Below are 21,428 nucleotides of genomic sequence, written 5' to 3' on the forward strand. Positions count from 1 at the left end.
AATTCATAACTTTGGCTTTTTCCCAGTTAGTTTTGGTGTTTCGGCACTGGGGCGGCCTTGGCGAAGGCACAATGGCAGCCCCTGCCTCGGCGTGCCGGGCAAGCCTTAGTTTTCCTGGTGCAGAGACAGGGAGAGAGAGGAAAGGGGAGAAGGTTGGTGTTGAATTAAGGGATTTTGTAGGCAAACAACGAAGAGAAGGGCGACAGCCGAGTCCGCGGGCCCTGACGGGCGGCGGAACGCTCGGGAGCGGGGCCGGGCTCCGCGCCGGAGCGACGCCGTCTCCACGGCAACCGCCGGGCCGCGGCAAGATGTCCGCGGAGGGCGGGCGCGGCGCGGCGCGGGTCGTGTTCCGAGCGCTGCCGCAGAAAACCTTCTCCTGCCTGCAGGACAGGGACATCGCCGAGCGACTCCTCAAATGGTGGGGGGAGCTCCCGCTGCGGGATGCCTCTGTCTAGGGCCGGCGGGGGAACAGGCGTGCTGAGGGCAGGAGCCATGGCCGCGCCCACAGGACGCCCGCTCCGGTGGCGGCGAGTCCGCGTGTCTTTCTCTTATTTTTTTTTTTTTTTTAATTTTTTGTTTTCATTTATTCTCCCCAACCCCTTAATCTGAATACCAATCCCGTTGGTATTCTGCAGGCAGGCAACCCGCGCTTTCTGAGGTGTCAGGCGTGTGTCCTGGCCTCCCACAGCCAGCAGAGAACTATTTCAGCTTCGCAGCGGGGCTCCAGCGCAGCCCGAGCACTCCAACGAGGGGTTGGAGGCGCTTGTAACTGAGAATGGGGGTGAAAAAACAAAGTATAATCGGTCAGAATAGGGCTTTATGTGTGTCTTCAGAATATTTAATCTCATTCTTCCATTTCAGGTCCATGCAAGGCAGGATCACAGCACAAGCGTTCAGTTTTGACCAGCAGTTTAAGCCCTATCAAAAGGATGAGTTTCTTATGGTAGTTCTAAATCCTTTGTATTTTAAGTATTCCCCCTCACCATGAAATTATATTCAACATTAGCAGTGTTTAATGCTATTGGCCTCCTCACTGTCTCCTTGAAAGGAGGTGATTTAGGTGTGGTACTCAAGTCTCTGACTTTGTGGGTTAACTGTATTGTCCAGTAAAAATATTTTAGTCTGTACTAATGTTACTCTGATTTAAGAGGGAACAATTTACCCTTTCAGGATTCCCAAGAATGGAAATCTGAACTGGATGCTGTTGTTGGCTGCAGGGTTTCGTGTTAGGAAGTCCACAAAGTGTGAGACTTCAAACACGCGCACAGCTATCAGTAAATTTCTCATAATAAATTCAGAGTGCAATTAGATGTGCATGTGCACCACATATCTGGAAATATAACTTCTGAAATTTATTGAATGCCATTGCTTTATACTGGAATTTTGAACTCCCAGCTTTTTGAGACTCAAATGTCTTGCTGATATTGTGTCCTCCATTTCTCTTGTCTGCAAAGTCAAATCTCTTCATCCTTTTGCAGACAGAAAAAAAAAAACCAAACCTGTGGCTTTAAGAACTATGTGATTTTTACATCTGTTGTTTTAAAAACAACTCTTTGATATCTTATATGTCTAATTTATATTGTTGTCTTGGATAATGAATCCAGCTTCTTTATATCTTAAAGAAATTCACACAGAGATGCACCAATATTTATTTCATCTTCTACTGATAAACATTTCAAATTATTGAAGTTTACAGGATACACATTTGCCCTCTCAGTGCTTGTCTATTTTGAATTAAAAATGTAAAGATATCACTGTGAAGTTATGAAATATGGAAGAGCTGTGAAATAATTGGGGAAAAAAGGACCATTACATGTACTATTCAATCTCTCTGTATCCCAGAGGGGTGATAAAGAAATTTAGTGTTACAGAAACTGAAAGATCCATAATTTCATTTGCTTAGCAGTTTCTTCAGTGATTATTCACTCTCTAAGTGTGGGTTTTCTTAGTTGGTTTATCATCATGGAAACTTGTCACCTATCAGCATTACTATGGACGTCTCCTTCTTTTAATTGATAAATCAATAAGTTGAATTATTCAGATCTTACTCTGTATCTGTTAAATAACTTTTGTGTATCTCTACACTTCTCCAAACTTGAAATTTAGTTAAAAAGAATAAATTTTAAAATCATACTTGGCATTTCATTTTTATGCCAATTTTACTTGGCATTAATTCCCAACATTCTCAATTGTTTGTACCTCCATGAATTTCATACATTTTTGTGTGTTCTTGGACTAAAACTGTTTTATTATAAAAATTTAATACTACATATATAAATATGCACCTGAAGAGATCTTCTGTGTATAAAAGACACTCGCTACACTGAGTTACAAAATTATGGATTTGGTGGTGTGGTATTTAGTACACAAACTGGTAGATCATACGGAATCTGCTTACTAATTCGAGCCTTATAATTTGGATTGAAATATTCAAGGCACTGTAATTGATAATTTTCTGTTTCATTTCATTAACTTGTATTCTCTTATTTGAATATTATAGGCATTTTTTAATGATCAAAGTGTGAACTCCAGTTTAAAGTTACTGTCAGCTTCAGGACAATGGACCACATTGGGTAAAATTAGAAAAAATTAATCTTAAATAAAAAAGTCTTTGTTTTAACTATTTTGCTCTGATTTACCATAATGACAGTTCATATATGTGTGCTTTCACCTAGTTGAAATATCTTAAAAAATTACTTCTTTTACTAAGTGATAGGAAGAGATTCTACTTCTAGAATAAAATAACTAAATTGTCACCCTTTATGCCTTTTTTTCTTTGACCCCTGCATCGTTCCATAAACCAAGCACATGAAGCTGTTTATAAGTGGTTTGTAGCATCCAGCTGACCTGATTATGTATCCAGACATAAACAGCTCAAATTATTGGTGGAATTATAATAGTACCTTATGCAGATAACATTTGCAAATGTTAGAAAAGGGCAAACTTGTGACCTGGCTTGGGACAGGTCTGAAATGATTGCTCTGTTACAAATAAAAGTTGAGAGCAGAGGATTGGTAGAGCACACCCTGAGCTCATGTAAATCTGCTGTCTGCAGTGGTGATGGAGGCACAGAAGAGCCCCATGGGACAGGTTGCTCCGCTTGCAGCCATGCCATGAGGGTCACTTCAACTTTGTTGCCATATCAGAAAGTTCTGAACACACTCTATTAGGTCTGGAGATACAGATGAGACACTAAAGCAGGAAGGCCAAAAGCAAACAGCAATTTTGTGGCTCCACTTTAAAATTGCATTTTTCATGATGTAAATGGCACACAAAAATTCATGGCAATTGCATGTGATAATAGTGTTTTATTCATAATGTGATCTCTGATATTGCCAAAGTGGTTTTCCGTAATAGGAGTATCTTAGAAGAGGGTAGTGGGAAGCCCTCGTTTCTTTTGGTTTGTCTGCAAATATTACCGTGTGTAAATATTTAACGGAGCTTTGGGAATTTTCTAACTTTTCCATTTCAGCTCTCTGGAATTGGCATAGGTTTTTCCCACTATATACAATGACACTAGACATTGCCACTTTTTTGTCAGCAAAAATCCATTTTCCAAACACTTCACCCAACTGTTAAAACAATTGATATATATATAAAATGCAAAAAATCTGTCAAGTACCCCTTCAGGTACCTCTTTCTCTGGCAAGCAGAAAGAAAATAGATGTATTTTAAGCCAGTAGTAAACCTTTTCTTGCTTTAGACAGGATTTGATTTTGGCTATCTGTCTAGTCTGCAACTTGACAGTCCCTGTAGTGGAGGTCAGCAGGTTACATACCTTGTGTTAAGAGTGGAGGGGTCTCTTGGCAAGTAACCCAGCTTAACTCTTGGTTCTGCTCAACCTTCCTCTGCACAGAAGTGAAGCATTTTGTCTCAAGGGCTGGAAGGGTTCCCTTTCTAAATCCTGAACAGCTGGTATACCCTGTTTGCTCTTAAAATTTCATCTTCCCATTCTTTGCCTATTTTTGGTGAGGAATGTTGGCACATTTTTCTATACTTAGTCTTCATGTGCATTTTTTGAAAATATAGTAAGATTTAGCTGTGAGTGGGAGGAGGTAAAAATCATCTTCTAGTATTTTCTTCTTCAGGCGCACTGATACATTAATCCAGATATACCATTTGCTTCTCACTGTAGAGTAACTTTAAAACAACATATCTGTTGTTAAAAAATACTGGAAATGGGCTTATTTTGCCCTTTGGAAAATCTGAAGAAAATACATTGTCTACATTGATTCAAATACTACATTTATTCTGTTAAAAACAAAATGTTAGGGTTTTTTGTTTGTTTTTTTTTTAATGGGGGAGATAGTTTGAATGCATAATATAGGGGGGGCTTTAGATAGATCCATAGAAAACTCCCTACCCTTGCCCTCCATGAGATTGGTCAGAAAGTATATATGGACCCGCAAAAAGATGTCAGCATTTTAAAGGAAATTAATAAAACATTACAGTACTGTTTGTTTTCATAATTTTTTTTTTCTTTTTTAAGGCTGTGGTCTCTTGTCACCTTTTTACTTAGGTTTTTTTTCCTGGTAGAATTCCACAATAATACATTGTTTCAAGGACTTCAATTTCAACATTGCTTGAAATAGAACATTTTAGGTAAATGACACACAAGGATATTCACTAGTCTGCTTCCTCTGATCAGATACTTAATGACCAAGTCTCACACCAAACTTTTTTGCCTGTAGGGCAATTTCCCTAATAGGAATATTTTTTTCACCTTGTTCTGGCTGCATGGCAGAGTATCTGATACTTCTCATGTGCTTTAAGCCACCTATCCATCTGTTACCCTGATATTTCAAAAATAGAAGCAGCAAAAGGAGCAAATTTGATGCATACCCATTTATGTATTGAGTCTTGTGTTTTTTAAATAGCTGCAATGAGAACGAAATAGTCATTTTTCCCTGGATACATTGCTGGCCTTGCACCTGTCAGCAGTCTTTGGAGGCAGGACTGTATCTGTTTAAGCTCAATTAACACTTGAAAATTTATCTTCAAAGGAGTAAAGTTACCATCTATTTGTGTAAATAAAATATTAGGATTTGCCTAAAAAAGGATTCTTGAGTTGCCATATGTGCTTAAAGCTCCAACAATTTCTGTCTTTAGAATGGGGTTTTAAAATCTGGAAGGTAATCTTAAATTTGCAATTTTTAAACTTCTGTTATAGGTTATAATTTGCAAAGAATTTTAGATGTCATATGAAACCCTGAATCATCAACCTACAACTTTTACTTTTGAAATACCATATTTTTTCAATACTGAGCCCTGAACTTGTATTACATATAAACTGTTTTGTAAATAGTAAGTTACAAGATATTTTTCTGACATAAAAAACTTTCTTAGATTTTGGAGGAATTCTAAATATACCAAATCCAGGGTTTATCTGCCCCATACTGGATATGTGATGTGTTAATTTAAAAGTATTCTGGGAGCACTGTATAGATATTCCAGAGCTGGCTGTTATAATAAGCATAGACTGTTTCAGGATTTCTCAGCTCTTTGTTTTCCACTTGTAGAGCTGTCAAGGCGTTTCTTCTTCCTTTTTCACTGCTTACTTTTATAGTGTTATTAAAACCTATCATTCTTATCCAGGAAATTTTGAATTTCAAATCTCACCTCTCAAACAGAGAGAAGGACCTTCCAGTGTATTTAAACTTTTCCATGTGTAGTTTGGTTTTCTGAACTACTGAATAAATTACAAAGCTCTTGATTTCTTTTTCATTATTAAAGTTTTCATAAAACCTTTTTTCAGAGCAGAAGTTTCCTTCCTTTCCACCAATAAAATCCTTATAACTTAAAGCCTATAAATATTTAAATTTCCCGTACTTTTAGCTCAGTAATTGTATCTTTCACTTTTCTCAAGTCACTTAGCATCTGATGTTTGTTAGTCAATTCAAGTTTTAATGTTAATTTTAAAATAATTTATGTGATAAAAGCTGATTTGTCTCATAGTAAATCCCTTATAAAATAAAAATTTAATCCCTGTGAAAGGGAGCTGGAGAATTAAAGGAAACTGAAAGTGAGGGGGTAGGAGGAAGTACAAATAAATAAATATAAATCAGTTTGGTTTTTTTGCATAGGTTGTAAAGCTGTAATTCATGATTTTTCTGACTTGTTCTTGGTTATGCAATATGATTATTTTGTATAGTCACTATCTGTACATGTAGGCGAAGGTACTAAGCATTTATTCTTTAACAAAAGGTGCCCTTTTTCATAACCATTGTCGGTAGACAGGAAGCCAAGCAATTAAATGCTGTGCTTTTGTCTTTAACAGATTTTCTTGATATCACAATGGTCCAATAAAATAATTTTACAATTTCCTGTCAGTATTTTAGCCTAAGTAGGCATATTTTCAAGCTATCAGTTTATAATTTCTCTTTATTTTTTTTTCCTGCTATTGATTGGTTGAGTGGTACAGTTTACCCAGGTTTAGGTATTAAAATGCCAGCCCTACTTAACCTATGAATAAGTAGTCTCTATGTAATAGTATATGGCAGAAATCCCAAGGTTTTCTGCAGGTGTGGGCAAGAGAAAATTTAGTTTATGCTGTGCTTACAAATATTAGGATTGGAGTGAAATGATCGGTGCTCTTGGAAGCATCATGGTTCACACATCCCTTTCTGGCATGTTTCTCGTCCTGAAATACTGTCATGTAGAGGCAAATTTTACATTTTCAGAAGAGTATTGCTTAGTGATCCTTTAGGTCAGTTTGTCAGGACAGCACTGAATTTTATCTTAAATTGTATGTTAAAAAGCCTTTAGATACTGTGATGTTTCTGGCCAGTCTCTCATCAAGGGAACCTACAGAGGAGAAGAGATAAGAATAAACTCATGGACAGCTGGAATGTTGTGAATATTCTCTCTGCTGAGACGCATTGCCCTTGTGCTGAATGCTCACTCGTGCTCTCCTCCCTTCTCCTGTTCAGAAGCACTTTGAAGGTTGTTCAGGCAGACGTGGAGATAGGTGGAGAACGTGTTCTAACATTTGGGCTGAACACTTGGACTGCAGAGAGCAGACAGAACTGGGCTGAGTCCAGAGCTTCTTAAATGTGGGGCCTAATGCTATTTGAGATGCCATAAGTTATCCAACACCGTGCAGACAGATTTGTAGATGTAACACTGTACATAGAGAAGATATGTGCCCTTATGGACTGATACCTCTTTAAGGAAAATACTGTAGGGCAGGCATCTCAAATGGCACTAGATGTCTGTGAGCAACAAGATGCAGCCTTGGATGGTCTGCAAGCAAAGGGAAAAAATGATGGAAAAATATATTCTGCATTTAATGATTACAGAGGTAATCGTCCAGATTCATGCAGGGATGTGCTGATAGTACCTCTTTCATCTTCTGAAATAACTGCTTAATAAAGACTACAGTGGCTACAAAATAACTTTTTAAAAAGTTCAATATAATACTTAAATAAAAAATTCTTCGAGGCCATGTTTATTTTGGTTTTTACTTTGTGGGGTGCTGTTAGCAGCTATTGACTTCCGTACTTCATCATGCAAAATCTGGCATATGTCCTGAGATGCTTTAGGGCTAAAGCTGTGGAATATGATTTTCTGAGGGTGTGATCTAATGCGATGCTGGGTTCACACGGTGTTCCATCTATCCCTAGTTTCGGTTGATGGTATTTACCAACAGGGGGAGCAGACACCTGAGCCTTAATGGAAAGTAGTATTCAGATGAATTTCATGTTTTCTTTACATTTATTTCCTTCTTAGCTTTCTTTGGCTTTTTTTTTTTTTTTTGGCTTTTTTTTTTTTTTTTTTTGAGAGAGACTCTGTGATTGAGTCATACTTACATGATGTGTTTTTTTTTTAAAAAACATGAAACATGCAACCAGCTTCCTATATCTTCCAGGTTCCAAAGTGACAAAAATTGAAGCTACAGTGGTACCCTGTACACAGATTTCCATGTCGTTTTTTGATCGGCTGTACTCTGAAGGAATTGTTAGAGAAACTGGAACTATTGTGAAATGTTATGATGACTGTTATGATGATATTCCTATCTCTGATGAATTAAGGAAGGTCAGTATAGTAATGAATAATTATAATTTATTATAATTTTTCCTACTTTATTAGGTGCTATAGGGACACATTTTTCAGGTTGGTTTTTTTTCTGACAGTGGTAAAAACAGGCATCAGCAGCCATGGTTTACAAACAACTGAGGCACTACAGTGCCTGAATATATAAAAGCAATTACTTGTTTTCCAGGTGAGCCCTCTTTCATTTTTAGGTGGGAGAAAAAGGTAAAGCCTTCTTCTACCCACCCATGTCTCAGGCAGTCAGTGCTGGGGGGTGTGTGGGGAAATGCAGCTGCTCGTTTGCTTAGGAGGGGAAACAAAAGGTCCCAAGAGAAGGTGCTGTGATATTCAGAGCTGTAGGTCCACCCCGCCTTCCTGGTAGTGGATGAAATTGAATGTATTCGATAGCTACGTCCTGAAGCGTTCCTGGACAGGAATGCTGATCACATCATATCTGAAGGCATTTAAAAAAAGCCATCTTAATACATTTGCTCTAAAGCAAGTGGAACAATGGAAGAGGAAATTGTTTTTCAGTATAATACTGGAAAATGATGAAATACAGCTTCTGAACAGGCCTGCAATGTGAAACTGTTTGTTATACTCTAGTGGAAGTATTAGAAAGCAGATTATCTGAAAAAGAATCTCTAACAGTGGCACCCTTTTAATCAGTGTATGTCTTTACTGTGTTTCTTTTGACTTCATAAGCTAAAACCATTTTTTAAACTTATGTTTGTGTAGCATTAGCAAAGCATAGTGTGGGAGAACTGGATTTTGCTCTTCCTTGTATACATAATCAACATAAGTACTAAATAATTATAGAGTTGCACTCATTTGCACTTGGCAAATCCTTTGAAGGCAATGTATTTGAACCAGTGACACTGGTTACAGGATGTGGCCTGAAATACTGGTCTGTCTTGTAAAGTTCTGGGAAAAGGTGAGAACTCAAGCTCATGTTTGAATTTCAGATGTAGTTTGTAGCCTAGCAGTACAAAATAGTATGTATTTATTTATAAGTTGTGTACATGTGAAATGTTTTCTGAAAATTAAATATATTGTATGTAGGAAGGTTAGAGGCAATACTTAAAATTAGAGATTGTTGGGGTTTCAGTGTCTTCCCAGTTTCTTTCCTGTGGAAGTGATGTGTATGTCAGCATTTGCAAGTTTAGGGTTTAACATTGGTTTGAAACAAAGGTGATTCCTACTCCTAAGACCTAAGAGAGCACAAAGAATAAGTCAAAATCCAGGAATGACATCAAAATTCCAAATTAATTAGCCAGGTCTCTAGGACGGAAGACTGTAGGGGGCACCAAACTGTCTTCTGATGTTAGAGGGTAGCCCTTGGCTGCAAGACTCCATCTTTCTTTCCTACCTGCCATGTGTTCTCTTGTTTCAGCCAAGGAGGTTGGGATATGTGTGAGGTGGCCATCCAGAGCAGTTGTTGCCCTGACCCCTTTTTACTCAGGTTGTGTAGTTTTGCTATAAAGAGGGCCAGAGAGCAGTGGGCTCATGTCTAACTTTAACCAGTTTGCCTGGGCTGGCATCTGCAGTTTGGCTGACATGACTCAAATGTCTTATAGCCGTTGTGAGTTACAATTCTTGTCCACATTTACAGTGTTGACACTGATCTAGAAAGTCCTCTGTGTTCACATAATATCTCAGCAAAAGGCAGGTGACATGCATGGAGGCAGCTGGATGCATGTCTGGCTAATCCAGGCTACAGATCAGGGCTCACTGGAGTCTGCAATAAAGAATGAAGGGAGTTTGAGTGATCTGCTCTGGGAGATCCTAGAATTCCCTTACAAATGTGAAATAACTGTGTCAATTTAAAAATGAGAAAGCAAACGTTACCAAAAATAGTTACCAGCAATTACAATTGATTATCAAATTGACTGACAGCAATTGACATATCAAGGAGATTATTTTCAGATTGCTTGTTTCACTAGCATGACAGATAATTAACCAGTGAAATAACAAGACTTGAAAAATATTCTTTTTTGCCTTTTGGACATAAATCTGACAGTGATTCTGCTTTATATTATATGTAAGAATTTTGAACCTAATTGCATCAATGGAAGAAGAATTTAGAAATACATATTTCTGTCCCTCATCCATATATTTTACATGGACATAACTTCTGTGTACCATACAGCATACTAGCTGCATTATTCATAAACTGAATTTTAAATAATTTTTTATCAATTTGACCTTTTTGTTTATTCCTTGTTCCACAAGGTCTTGCTTCTGGAGGATTCGGACCATTATGACTTATTCACTCAATTGGATCGTGAGGAATTTCTGTTCTGTCTTTTTAAGCATTTTTGCATTGGAGGAACTCTTTGCCAGTTTGAAGATGTAGTCGACCCATACTTAGAAACTACAAAAGCTTTTTATAAAGACTTGGTGAGGTAAGTGTTACTCACTTTTTGTACAGCTGTGTACATGTACTATCCATAGACACTTAGTGTTGATTTGTGTAAATTTATTGTACATTACTGCTTCAAAAATGGGGCTGTTATTTAATCCACCTGCAAGCTTATTTGTGTCCAACTGTCAAAATACCATAGAACAATGGCAGTAGTTCAGTGGCCAAAATATAAGCAATTTTAATTGCATCAGTCCTACATAAGAACATTTTTAATATTACAGTTATGGACATTGATATAATTCATTCCCAATTTAAAGATACTTTTTTTTCTGTAATCATCTGCTAAAAACATGGGATAGTACTGGAAACAGACTGTTCCCACTGCCATTGATAAAATATCAAGTCTTGCCTGTATGATCTTGGGCTACTTTCAATTGGACTGCTTTTAATTTAGGATTTAAAAATTGAAATAAGTAGTTGAAACTTTCAGTTCCATGTATTTTTTATTCCTGCTGATATTTTTTTTAATACAACTGGATTTTGGTCTTCCTAGTTCTGCAAATACTCTTCTCACAGTGTAAAGCTAAGGGTGATAGAATCTTGCTGTTATTACAGGGTGAACTAACACACATTTTTTTACCAGGTTTGGTGTATGGAATTGTTTGGAACTTTATGTGAGGGTTTTTTTTCCACTGAGATTAGAGGTAATTGATCAGAGGCTTAGATTCAGACTAAAACCACAACTTTCACCCTGCTTTGATATATCCATATGCTGACTTCTCTGATTGACAAAACTTCTTATGTTCTGGTTGCTGGGAAATGGAATGCACTTATTGGTTATACAGACTCATTCTTAGTTAAGCTTATAGGAACATAAGGATTGTAAAAGATATTACTAAAATTTTTGTTTAGTATGAGTAGTTTTGGTATTTTCATCTCATACATAGATGGGAATCAAGTGGGTTCTTCAGAAACACAGCATCTGACATAAAAGGATCCATCAATGTTTAACTCTACCCTCCCTTTTCTTTTATATTGTTCATTCTGCACTTGAATCAAGTTGCTTGTTCCTTCAGTCCTGGGCAATAGGTGACTCTGCCTTGGCTACAGCTGTTTCTGCTCTTCTGTTGCTGAATTAATCTAGGACAAAGTGCAAATCCAATCAGTTCCTTCACTTTACTGCTCCCCTTTGCTATTGAGTTGTTTTATCCTAAACATGTTCAAGTTCTGTTCTAAGCCACTCATTTTCTTTACCTGCCTATCTCCTTAAACCTCTTTCCATTCCTTTTCCTTTTCATGCTGTAAAATTTGACAGGGATGTGAAATAGTCCTTATTACTTAAAACAGAAAAAAAGCCTCTGCCAAGATCCTCCTACAATTTCATTCTGCTTTCAAAGTTTACCTTTTCTGTATCCTCAACCTGTTCCCTATGAGCCCTTTGTATTTTCCTCTTTTGTGCCACTTCTGTCCTTTATAAAATATTTAGGAGAAAATATTTCAAGTGTATATTCCTGTGCTGTTTGGGTTTGTTGGTCTTTTTTTTTTTTTTTGCCAGTTGGCAGATTGCTTTCTAGCCTCCCAAGTTTTCAAGTGATGTAACTGATCTTCAGAATTTGTCTACCATGTGTCTCTCTGTTGCCTGTAAATGTCTGCTCGTTTCTCACTGCCACAGGAGCTGGTGTTAGCACTGGTTACCAGCTGAAAACAAAACTTACCATTTCACTGAATCTTTTATCTTTCTCCTTTGGTATTGAGTTCTTTGTCAGTCCCATGAGAAAAGCTTTTGATCTTGACATTTCAGACCTTTCCTCCCCCTTCAGAATCATGGTTGTCTTTTTCTTGGTCTCATTTCCGCCTGCTCCCAGTTTATCCAAAATGATTCTTCTGTTTTATTTCCACTGTGTTAAGAAAGAAAAAGACAGTGACAGGCTCTGAATAGGGACACTAATGACAGTCTTGACTTAATTTCTAATTTCTGGCCACTGTGTTACTTCATTCTTGCACAAAATGCATCAGAAAATAAAGCAATTAAAATTACTTTCTTATTGCCTCTTATTTTCAGTAAAAGATTGCTGATTATAATAGTAATTTCTTAAATTCTCTTTGCCAAAAAGTTCACCCTCAAATTCCTGTTGAATACCAAGTTTTGTTTAAATTATTTTTTAAGACTGCTGTCCTCTGTGTGTTTTCATTGTATCTTGGATTACAGTTGTGTGGGACACTTTCTACTCTTTATAAAGTGATATTAAAAGCTTTTCATGGTATTAAAAATTCTGTAAACTGTACTGACCTTAAGGTTTAATTTTTATGTTTGAGGATCAGAAGGCTTGGTAAAAAAACAAATAGATGCTTCAAAAATTATTTGTTGCTGGTGTGTGCATTGAAAAATTAGCTGCCACAGATGAATTCAGTCTAATAACAGTAAGCTTATGGATGTATAAACTGTCACTGCTTAGTCCTTTTACAGTATTCCTTATGGGCAAGAGCCTTGGCATGAGGAGTTCCACAGAAATGCCTTTACTGCAGGGAGCAGCAGACCTGTTAATGAGCTTTTTCCTACTTTCCCTTATTACAGCTTTTTTTTTCTGGCCATACCTGAGTTCTAACTCTTAGGCACTAGCATTCAAAATACTGTCAAAAGTTTTGATGTTTCATTTTATTAAAGCATTTCTATGTGCATTGCTTTATTATGAGAGATTGCAATAATTTTTTTTTTGAAATTAACAACTCTAGATACAAGCTAGGAACTTCCAAATACAGATACTAAATGGCAGACATTTTTTTCTTTGCAAAAAGAGTGATGCATTCTTACTAAAAAAAGTAATGCACAACTTGTAGTCTGTTACTAAGCCATTAGTAATTAGTCTGTGATCAGTTGAATCCATCCAAAATTCTAGTGTTTAGTGTTGTATCCTGTATAACCTAAATAATTTCAAATCCCTATCCCTTGTTGTAGTATTTTGATTTAAAGGATATATTTACATAACAAAAACTCGGTAATTAATATATAATCTATGAATTTCTGTTGATAAATCTTGTCCTCTGTACTTAACCCCTGATTTTTCTGATAGTGTCTCTCCATGGTTACAGCTGCTGTAACATCTAGTAGTGATTGTTTTCTTCATTTTCTTAATCTCCATCTCCATGCCCTTTTCCCCATAATGAATGTGAAAGCATTATGTTGTTCTTTTATTGTTTGGAAATCCTAGTAAAATATTGCCAGTAAGGTTAGGATATAAATAAAGCCCAAAGTGAATAGAGAGACCATGAGGATGTTTGCTTTTCATAAAAAGAGAATAGATGCACATTAAATGATGAACTACCATATCAATGAATAGTTTAGAAGTTAACAATTTGAAAGAATGTGGGGCTATTAACATTATTTTTAAGGAAATACTATCCTCTTCAAAAGGACAAGATAGTTTTTTTCTAAAACCTTTCAGGGGAAAAAAAAGAAATAGAGCAAATGAGCTTGTCAAAGGCAACCTCTTGGTTTTCTTTCAAGTTGCAAAGGAAGAATCTCATCTGATTTTAACAGACACATTTCTTGCCTTAAAAAATAACCAAAGAATAACCAAAGTACTGAAAATAAACATTTTGAAAAATTACTTACAGGAAGCTAACCACCAGGGGAAAATTTCTCAAGGTCATGGAATAAATAGGAAGACTTATTCTTTTTCAACTGTTATTCTGGTATCCTAAAAATGGATATATTATATATATATATTTATATAAATATATATATATAAAATAGAAATTAAGAAACCAGAAATTTATAGCATAGTTTTCTGACAGAAGAATCTGAAGCCAGAGTAACTTAAATGCAACTGTTGCTTTTGAGGGTGGTGATATATGTTAGAAGGCAATAATGCCACTAATCCTCTATGTCTTGTTCTGAAAGTTGTCACTCTTTCCACAGAGATGGCTGAGGAGTTTCTGAACTGCTGCAGTTATAGCCTGATGTGTCAGCATAAAGTGACATCTGGGTTGGTTTGGCTTAATGCACTGGTCTGTAAACTGCAGTGGTTCAGAAGCTGAGTCATGAGGTAGCTGAGCTGTCCTGCTGGGAAGGCAATAATCTCTGGAGGGGTGGAAAGGCACACAACTGGGGTCACTAGTGATTTCAGCAATGCTGTCTTCATCCACTGTTGAGTATGTCAACATGTCAGATGCAACAAAAAGTTCTGAGAAAGCCTCATTACTGACTGACCAACAGGGAAGATCAGCCTCACAGTATAGATTCAAACATGACTGTGTCATTACTCTAGAGATGAAATCAGTTAATTGAGAGTCAATCTCTTTTATTGGCTGCAGAGATTGAGTCAACAAAGGTGCTGTTGGTTGATTTGGGGCTCCTTTGTTCTTACAAAAAGAAGCTTTGCCAAAGCACTGGTAACAGGGGACTGTTGTCACAGCTTGGATCTGGGGTGGTGTTCAACTGGGCTGTGTTTCACACATCCTCTTGTAACTTGTCTATACTGGGACCTTTCTTGGGAATGGAACCTATTTGTGACAAGGCAAGTTTTGAGATATGCATTTCTTGGAAGCATGTAAGTATGGAAGTTTTAAGCCTCAGCTGTTCCACAGTGAGTTAATGTAAGTGGGAATCTGCAAGATTAGATACATTAATAGCAGTTGCATGATCTAATTTCTGAAGAAATGTAAGCATCACTTAAAGCAGACTTGAGGAAAAATGATATATTAAAATACTTAAAATACGTTGAGATGCCTGGATTCTTTGCAATAATATTCAGTGTTATTAGTAAATGTGATTAAAGAAATGGCAATCTTCACAACAGTCTAGAAATATAAAAGCTCAGAACTAATCCCATCCCTAGTTGCATAGCTGACTATATATACAAAATTCCAAAGGAGAAAAAATAAACCTAAACTATAATTATATACTAATTAAAAATGAGCTAAAGAATGTATTTCTTCACCAGTACTGCTGCTACTTGTAGTCTGTATTAAGATGCATTTCAATTTGCAGGTTTCTTTCTCAAGGAACATGTGAAAAGATTTTTATGAAATGTTTAGCTGCATAATTTTTCATATCTATCAAAATGAAAACTCTGTATTTGGAATCATCTAGGTCTGGGTAATATTGCTGTGATTTGGTAGCTGAGAACAGTGAAACCAAGTCAGATTACTAGGTATATTCAATACTTTTCAGGAAAATGTCATAATAACCATGTTACCTAACAATGGCCATAACTTTTCATGCTCAATATAACATAAGTTGAATGTTAGCTATAAATTTGGCCTTCATACAATTTGAGCAAGGATACAGTGCATATATTTAAAATTAATTTAATAAATTAAAGAGTCTAATAATCAGTACTTATGATATTAAGTATGTATAATACCCCTGTATTTCAGTGTTCAAAAGAACCCTGAAACAAAAGAAATATGTATTATTTCTACAGTCTTCAGAGTGTCTGCATATGTAAGTATTGATAATTTTTATATGGGGTTTTACAGTAATATACATAACATGAAAATAATGAATTTATTTTTACACAAAGAAAATATAATATTCCATTGTAATGGGTTATTTTCCCATAGTTGTCACTTTTTTATTAATGAACTCTTTCTCTGATTTCATCCTGTTTCTCATCCTCTTTACTAACTCTTCATTAGTAGCCACCAGCTAATGTTTTATTTGGTAGCTCACTAAAAATAGGTTTACTGGATTACAGTGGAAGAAGTCATAATAACATCCAGAAACTAGTTAATGAAAAAAAAGAAAGGTTTAGATAATAATAAAACTTGAGTTAACAGTAAGGATCAAGGATGCACTCTTGACTTCCTGTAATTCTGTTTTTTGAAATTATGCTAGAGTTTTGTGAATAGCTTGTATTGTATCCAGTTCTGTAAAGACTGCAAGGAAGTTTAGTAAACAAAAAGGCTGGGGTAGTGAGATGACTGCTAACCTCTTTTCCCCTCCCTTGTCAAGTTTCATTCCTATCTGTTTCCCTTGCAAAATCATACATTTACCATCAAGATAAGTTTGAGAACTGGCATGTTTACTAGATTCAGCATATCTGTCATTTAAGTTGTTACAGTAGGATGAACTACTTCAAATTCTTCTTGAGTAACCAGAATATGTGATAATTAAATGTCAGATAATGTACCAACTTTCAACAGCAGTAGCTGATGTCATTTCAGACAACACAAACTTCCCTGTAGGTTGCCAATAGTCCAGTTGTTCATCTGTTGGTCATCTTTTAAGTACTATGTATGATTCATAAAAGGCTTTTGAAAATAAACACTTTATGGGTGTATCAAAATTTATCTTTCAGCTAGGTTACAAACTGTAATAAAAATAAAAAGGCAAAACCCTGGTAAGTGGATGTTCTCTTGTTATTACTGTTCCTTTCACACCTCTAAATCAAATGCATTGATGGGAACTTTGCAGTGTTCTATGTTTAGGCAGATGGACATCAAAGAGCTCCCCTAACTGTGTTGACCATACATTAAATATCATCAGTACTACAAAGAAAAAAACAACAAACAAACAAAACCCCAACCAAACTTTAGCAAATTTTGTAAACAAAATAGATGGACAAAAGAAGATCCAGTGTTAATGCAGAGCAGCCTATCCTCCTTGTATCCTTGGAGGAAAATTGGGCGTTACTGCACATTCTGAAAATCTGTGAAGTGAAGAAGAATTCTGAAATTACACTTTCTGTTAAAGAACATGCTGAAGAATTTTCTGTCAGAAAACAGAAAGGCTTAAACAGTGTGTCTAGACTGTTTGATGGTTATGTGGATCAAAACTTCTCCACTCCACATGGCACTTATAGGAAGGACACTTATTAGAGCACAAATGTCTTATGTTTGGGATGAAAAGTTTCTCTCAAGGAGATAACTACATTTCTGCAGTGGATTTAGTTTCTGAGTTCATTTGATAAATTATTGTAGAGTGTTATTATAATCCTTATGTTGAGCTGACAGTTTTTAAGCCAAGTTTTCTTGGTTTGTGTCTGGAAGAAAAGGACATACCCTCCTAGCCTGATGTAAATAGATAAATAATTTTTAAAATAAATAAATTTTAAAAAGCTGATCTTATAAAAGTGACTTTTGCAGCTGAGCACAATTTTAAAACAGTATCTAAAAAAGCACACTATTACAGATGTAAATATTTCAAAGTTCTAAGTTATAGTTCACACAATCACAGAATATGCTGAGTTAGACAGGACCCATGAGGTTGCTCAAGTCCAACTCCTGGCCCTGCACAGCACCATCCCCAGGAGTCACACCATGTGCCTGAGAGTGTTGTCCAAACATTTCTTGACCTCTGTTAGGCTGGTGCTGAGACCACTTCCCTGGGGAGCCTGTTCCAGTGCGCAACCACCCTCTGGGTGAAGAACCTTTTCCTGCTGTCTAACCTAAACCTCCCCTGAGTCAGCTTTATGCTGTTGCCTTAGGTCCTGTCACTGCTCACCACAGAGCAGAGATCAGTGTCTGCCCCTCCTCTTCCCCTCACAAGGAAGCTGCAGACTGCAGTGAGCTCTCCCCTCAGTCTCCTCCAAGCTGAAGAGAGCAAGTGACCTCAGGCACTCCTTGTACAATTTCCCCTCAAGGCCCTTCACCATCATCATTGCCCTCCTTTGGACACTCTCCCATAGTTCAATGTCTTTTTTATATGGTGGCACCCAGCACTGGAGGTGAGGCTGCCCCAGAGCAGGACAATCCCCTCCCTTGCCCAGCTGGCCATGCTGTGCCTGATGCCCCCCAGGAAAGGGCTGGCCCTCCTGGCTGCCAGGGCACTGCTGGCTCATGTTCAACTTGCCATCGACCAGGACCCCCAGGTCCCTCTCTGCTGCACTGCTCTGCAGCATCTCATTCCCCAGTCTGTCTGTACATCCAGGGCTGCCCCATCCCAGGTGCAGAATCTGGCACTTTGTCTTGTTGAACTCCATATGGTTGGTGATTGTCCAGCCCTCTAATTTGTTGAGGTCTCTCTTGCAAATGTCTGTAGAGCTCTTGAGCATCAAAACCTGATAGACCTGGCCATCACAAGAGAAATAATTTTAGATCTTGTGACAAAGTACTCTGTTGAACTCCAAATACCCTTGAGGGCTTTGGAGCTTTTTGAGCTTTGCATATAATGAAATACTTTTACAGCTTAAATATTGGAGTGTTATTTTAGAACTTTCTTTACCTGAACCCAACCTGTGGCACTGTTAGAAATCAGAATAATGCAAAATTTATTCAATAATTATTTTAAAAATTTGTCAGTTACATTATGTAATTTTGAAAATGTTCAGCAGTATTCTTATTTCTGTTTTATGCTATGCATATGTATTCTTAAATCATCAGCTGTGTTGCTACAAAGAAAAAATAAAATGATCCTACTCTAACATCAGTAAATCAATCATTACACCCCCTGCATATGTGAACCAAAGTCCACACTGCAGATGGAATTGGTATGATTCGTATTTTGTGTACATGCATGAATGTAAATATCAGAGCCTTTATGCTCAAGCATTTTAGGGGTTTTATGACCTCTTTTGCTAATTAAAATTAAGAACCTTTTCATTTAATTAGATTATATTGATTATTTTCCTGATACCAAGTTAGGTATATCCTAACTGATATCATCCAGCTTGAAATGTCTCATCGCCAGAACTTACATTGTTTTTGTTCTTGAGTTGTTGAACAAATTTTTAGTGGGCTTACACTGCCTCTAAACAGTCAAAACCTCAACTGCCATCCATCAATTTCAGACTGCAGGAGTGGGATCCTCAGTAGCAATGGGAAAAGAGTTTAACTAGCAACCACATCTTGATGTTGATCTTGTCTTACTTTTTTTTTCTTCAGTTACATGCATGAGCTTAGGTTATTTTTGGATCAAATTGCAAAGGCCTTTTGATGCTGAGCACTATAAAATCTTAAAATTTGCTCTCCTTACTGCAGTTGAGAATCCAGTGTTTGTTACACATGTATCCTTAGAAAACACCTGAAGAAAGATAGGTATCCTACAACTGGAGCTACAGAGGCTGTATGCTGTGCCACTTAAAAATAGAATGCTATTTCTAGCTTGTGGCATTTGACTACCATTGGAAAATTCTGGGAATAAACATTATCAAATCTCTACCTGTCTGAAACAGTGCTTTTATGAGGTGCTTAGCTTAATTTAAGATTTAGGGGTTTGAATAATTCCTCAAAGGAAGACCCCAGAACATCTAATAATAGATTCATTCTCTTCTAAATAGCAGGAGAAAATGGGATGCCAGTAACAGCTAAAGGATAAAATTCACAAATGGTCCTTGGTGCAGAAATGGGGACCCAGCTCTTTTCCTTCTCTGACTGACTTAACCACTGACAGAGATTACAGTTTTCATGTTTCCTTGGTCCAAAAAAAGACAGATTATTTTATGCAAAGGAAGACAGCTTCAACAGGAGAATGCAAGAGATGTGAAATACGTAATAGTCTGTAGTCTGAGTTTAAAATTTTCCTGGAGAAAATGAACAATATATGCAATGTAGCAATTTCCCTCAAGCAGGAAAAGTGTAACAGAACCTACATCTCTTCAACTGTTGTACAAAGGTGTTGGGGAGCCAGGAGGAAACTGTTACTAGTTTTAAAAGAAAGGAAGTGTCAGCTACTTTTTTATTGGTCTTTCACATGTTCATTTGCCCCACTGACAAAATAAAAAACCCCAGCACTTTAAAAATCCCTCCATCTAGTTTCTGGATCCCTACTGGATTTGAAGTGTGTCCAGCTGTGCTGCTCTGTCAACATTGAAGCTTTTATTGACATGTGCAGACGTAGGATGTTAACGTGAAGAGCTCAGTTCCCCTGCTGATTGTCAGCTGAATGTATTTTTTTCAGAACCAGGATTTTGCAGCTAGGTGTCTAGAATCCCTTCAAACCCTTTCTGAGGACTGGCACACAAAATGTTTACAATAATAGTCCAAAGTCATTAATGTGATCTGTAATAAGCATTTGGATAAATGCAAGCATTGCAACCTGAAGAGATGCATTAACAAATGTTAAGTGAAAAAAAAACTATGGATGGAACAGCTTTATGTATTAATATAGAGCAAGCGATTATTTTTCTCTTTCTAAGGAAACATGATGGGCTGTTGTATTTGGATTTTAGGCTCTAATTGTGTAAACACTTGATTACATGTTTAATTTTACATTTTATATTAATATTAAATTTACCTCAAGGTTAGTTGATACATCCAGCCAAAATTACTGTGCATTTTGTAGTGTTGGCATCCTCATGGGGACATATACCATTTAAATAAACTGTGGTGTATTTGTTCTATTCTGCTGCGCAATGAACAGTTACAAGTGGAACAAAATTATTAACTTTAAATTTTATTAATTCTCTTACAGATATCCCCGTTGTCCCTAATACTGTTTTGGTTTTGGTTTTTTTCTTCCTCTCAGGATGCTAATGGCCTGTGTTACCCTTCCAGCAAAAGCCACCAACAGAGTTTTGCCTACTTGATTGTGGATCCCTGCAAGCGACACGTGAATATTCTGTATCACTGTTTCAGTGGAAGCCTGTTTACAAACTAGTTATAAACCTGTCTGGTCCCCAGTTTTGGGGAGGTTGCCTTCTTTCTGTTGGGTTCAGGTAGACATTGCATAGTTTTCTGACGAGGAAAGCTCTACTCCTTGATGACGTGCTCGGAAGTGCTTCCCGTTCACTCAGATCTTACTGTGTGGTTAGTGACAAAAGTTTTTCAGTATTTATAGTTCTTGAGGCTGTTTTCTTGGCCTTCCCCCCCCTTCCTTCACCCGTTTTATCTAATAAAACGTATTTCTCTAGAGGTCTCGTTATTTTTATGAGCCAGCTTTACAGACCCGCGACGCGTAACTGCAGGGGAGGCTCTGCTGTCGGTGAAAGTTCTGCGGAACCGGGGAAAGCGCGGGAGGGGGCGGACGGGAGGGATCCCAGACCGATGCCCGCTCCGGGCCGGGGGCAGGGAAGCGCGGCCGCCCCTCCCCACCCCCTCGCTGAGCGGCCTTCTGGAAGTCGGGATAGAAGTTAGGGAGTAAAAAAAGTTC

General features: G+C 37.3%; 1 protein-coding gene across 2 annotated transcripts; it reads left to right on the top strand.

Moving 5' to 3' along the window:
• Nucleotides 1-295: 295 nt before the first annotated feature.
• On the top strand, nucleotides 296-21,414 carry CFAP300 (cilia and flagella associated protein 300). Of its 2 annotated transcripts, XM_030233991.2 has the most exons (7): nucleotides 304-418; nucleotides 862-943; nucleotides 2,501-2,573; nucleotides 7,868-8,034; nucleotides 10,264-10,436; nucleotides 15,776-15,842; nucleotides 20,805-21,414. In XM_030233991.2, the coding sequence occupies exons 1-7, from the start codon at nucleotides 309-311 to the stop codon at nucleotides 20,934-20,936; spliced, it is 804 nt and encodes a 267-aa protein (XP_030089851.1). In that variant the 5' UTR covers nucleotides 304-308; the 3' UTR covers nucleotides 20,937-21,414. The 2 variants fall into 2 exon arrangements, 1 of the variants encoding a protein (XP_030089851.1); XR_007777531.1 differs by lacking the exons at nucleotides 862-943; nucleotides 2,501-2,573; nucleotides 15,776-15,842; nucleotides 20,805-21,414 and having other exon boundaries at nucleotides 296-418; nucleotides 10,264-10,428.
• The last annotated feature ends 14 nt before the right edge of the window (nucleotides 21,415-21,428 follow it).

Source organism: Serinus canaria, chromosome 1, assembly GCF_022539315.1.
Source record: "Serinus canaria isolate serCan28SL12 chromosome 1, serCan2020, whole genome shotgun sequence".
Lineage (NCBI taxonomy): Eukaryota > Metazoa > Chordata > Aves > Passeriformes > Fringillidae > Serinus > Serinus canaria.

What these genes read in the sequence shown, in the direction of transcription:
- CFAP300 (XM_030233991.2), top strand. Translation starts at nt 309, where the DNA reads ATGTCCGCGGAGGGCGGGCGCGGCGCGGCGCGGGTCGTGTTCCGAGCG. An exon ending in GCCGAGCGACTCCTCAAATG is followed by an intron (nt 419 to 861) that starts GTGGGGGGAGCT and finishes CTTCCATTTCAG; the next exon opens with GTCCATGCAAGGCAGGATCA. An exon ending in AGGACAATGGACCACATTGG is followed by an intron (nt 2,574 to 7,867) that starts GTAAAATTAGAA and finishes TATATCTTCCAG; the next exon opens with GTTCCAAAGTGACAAAAATT.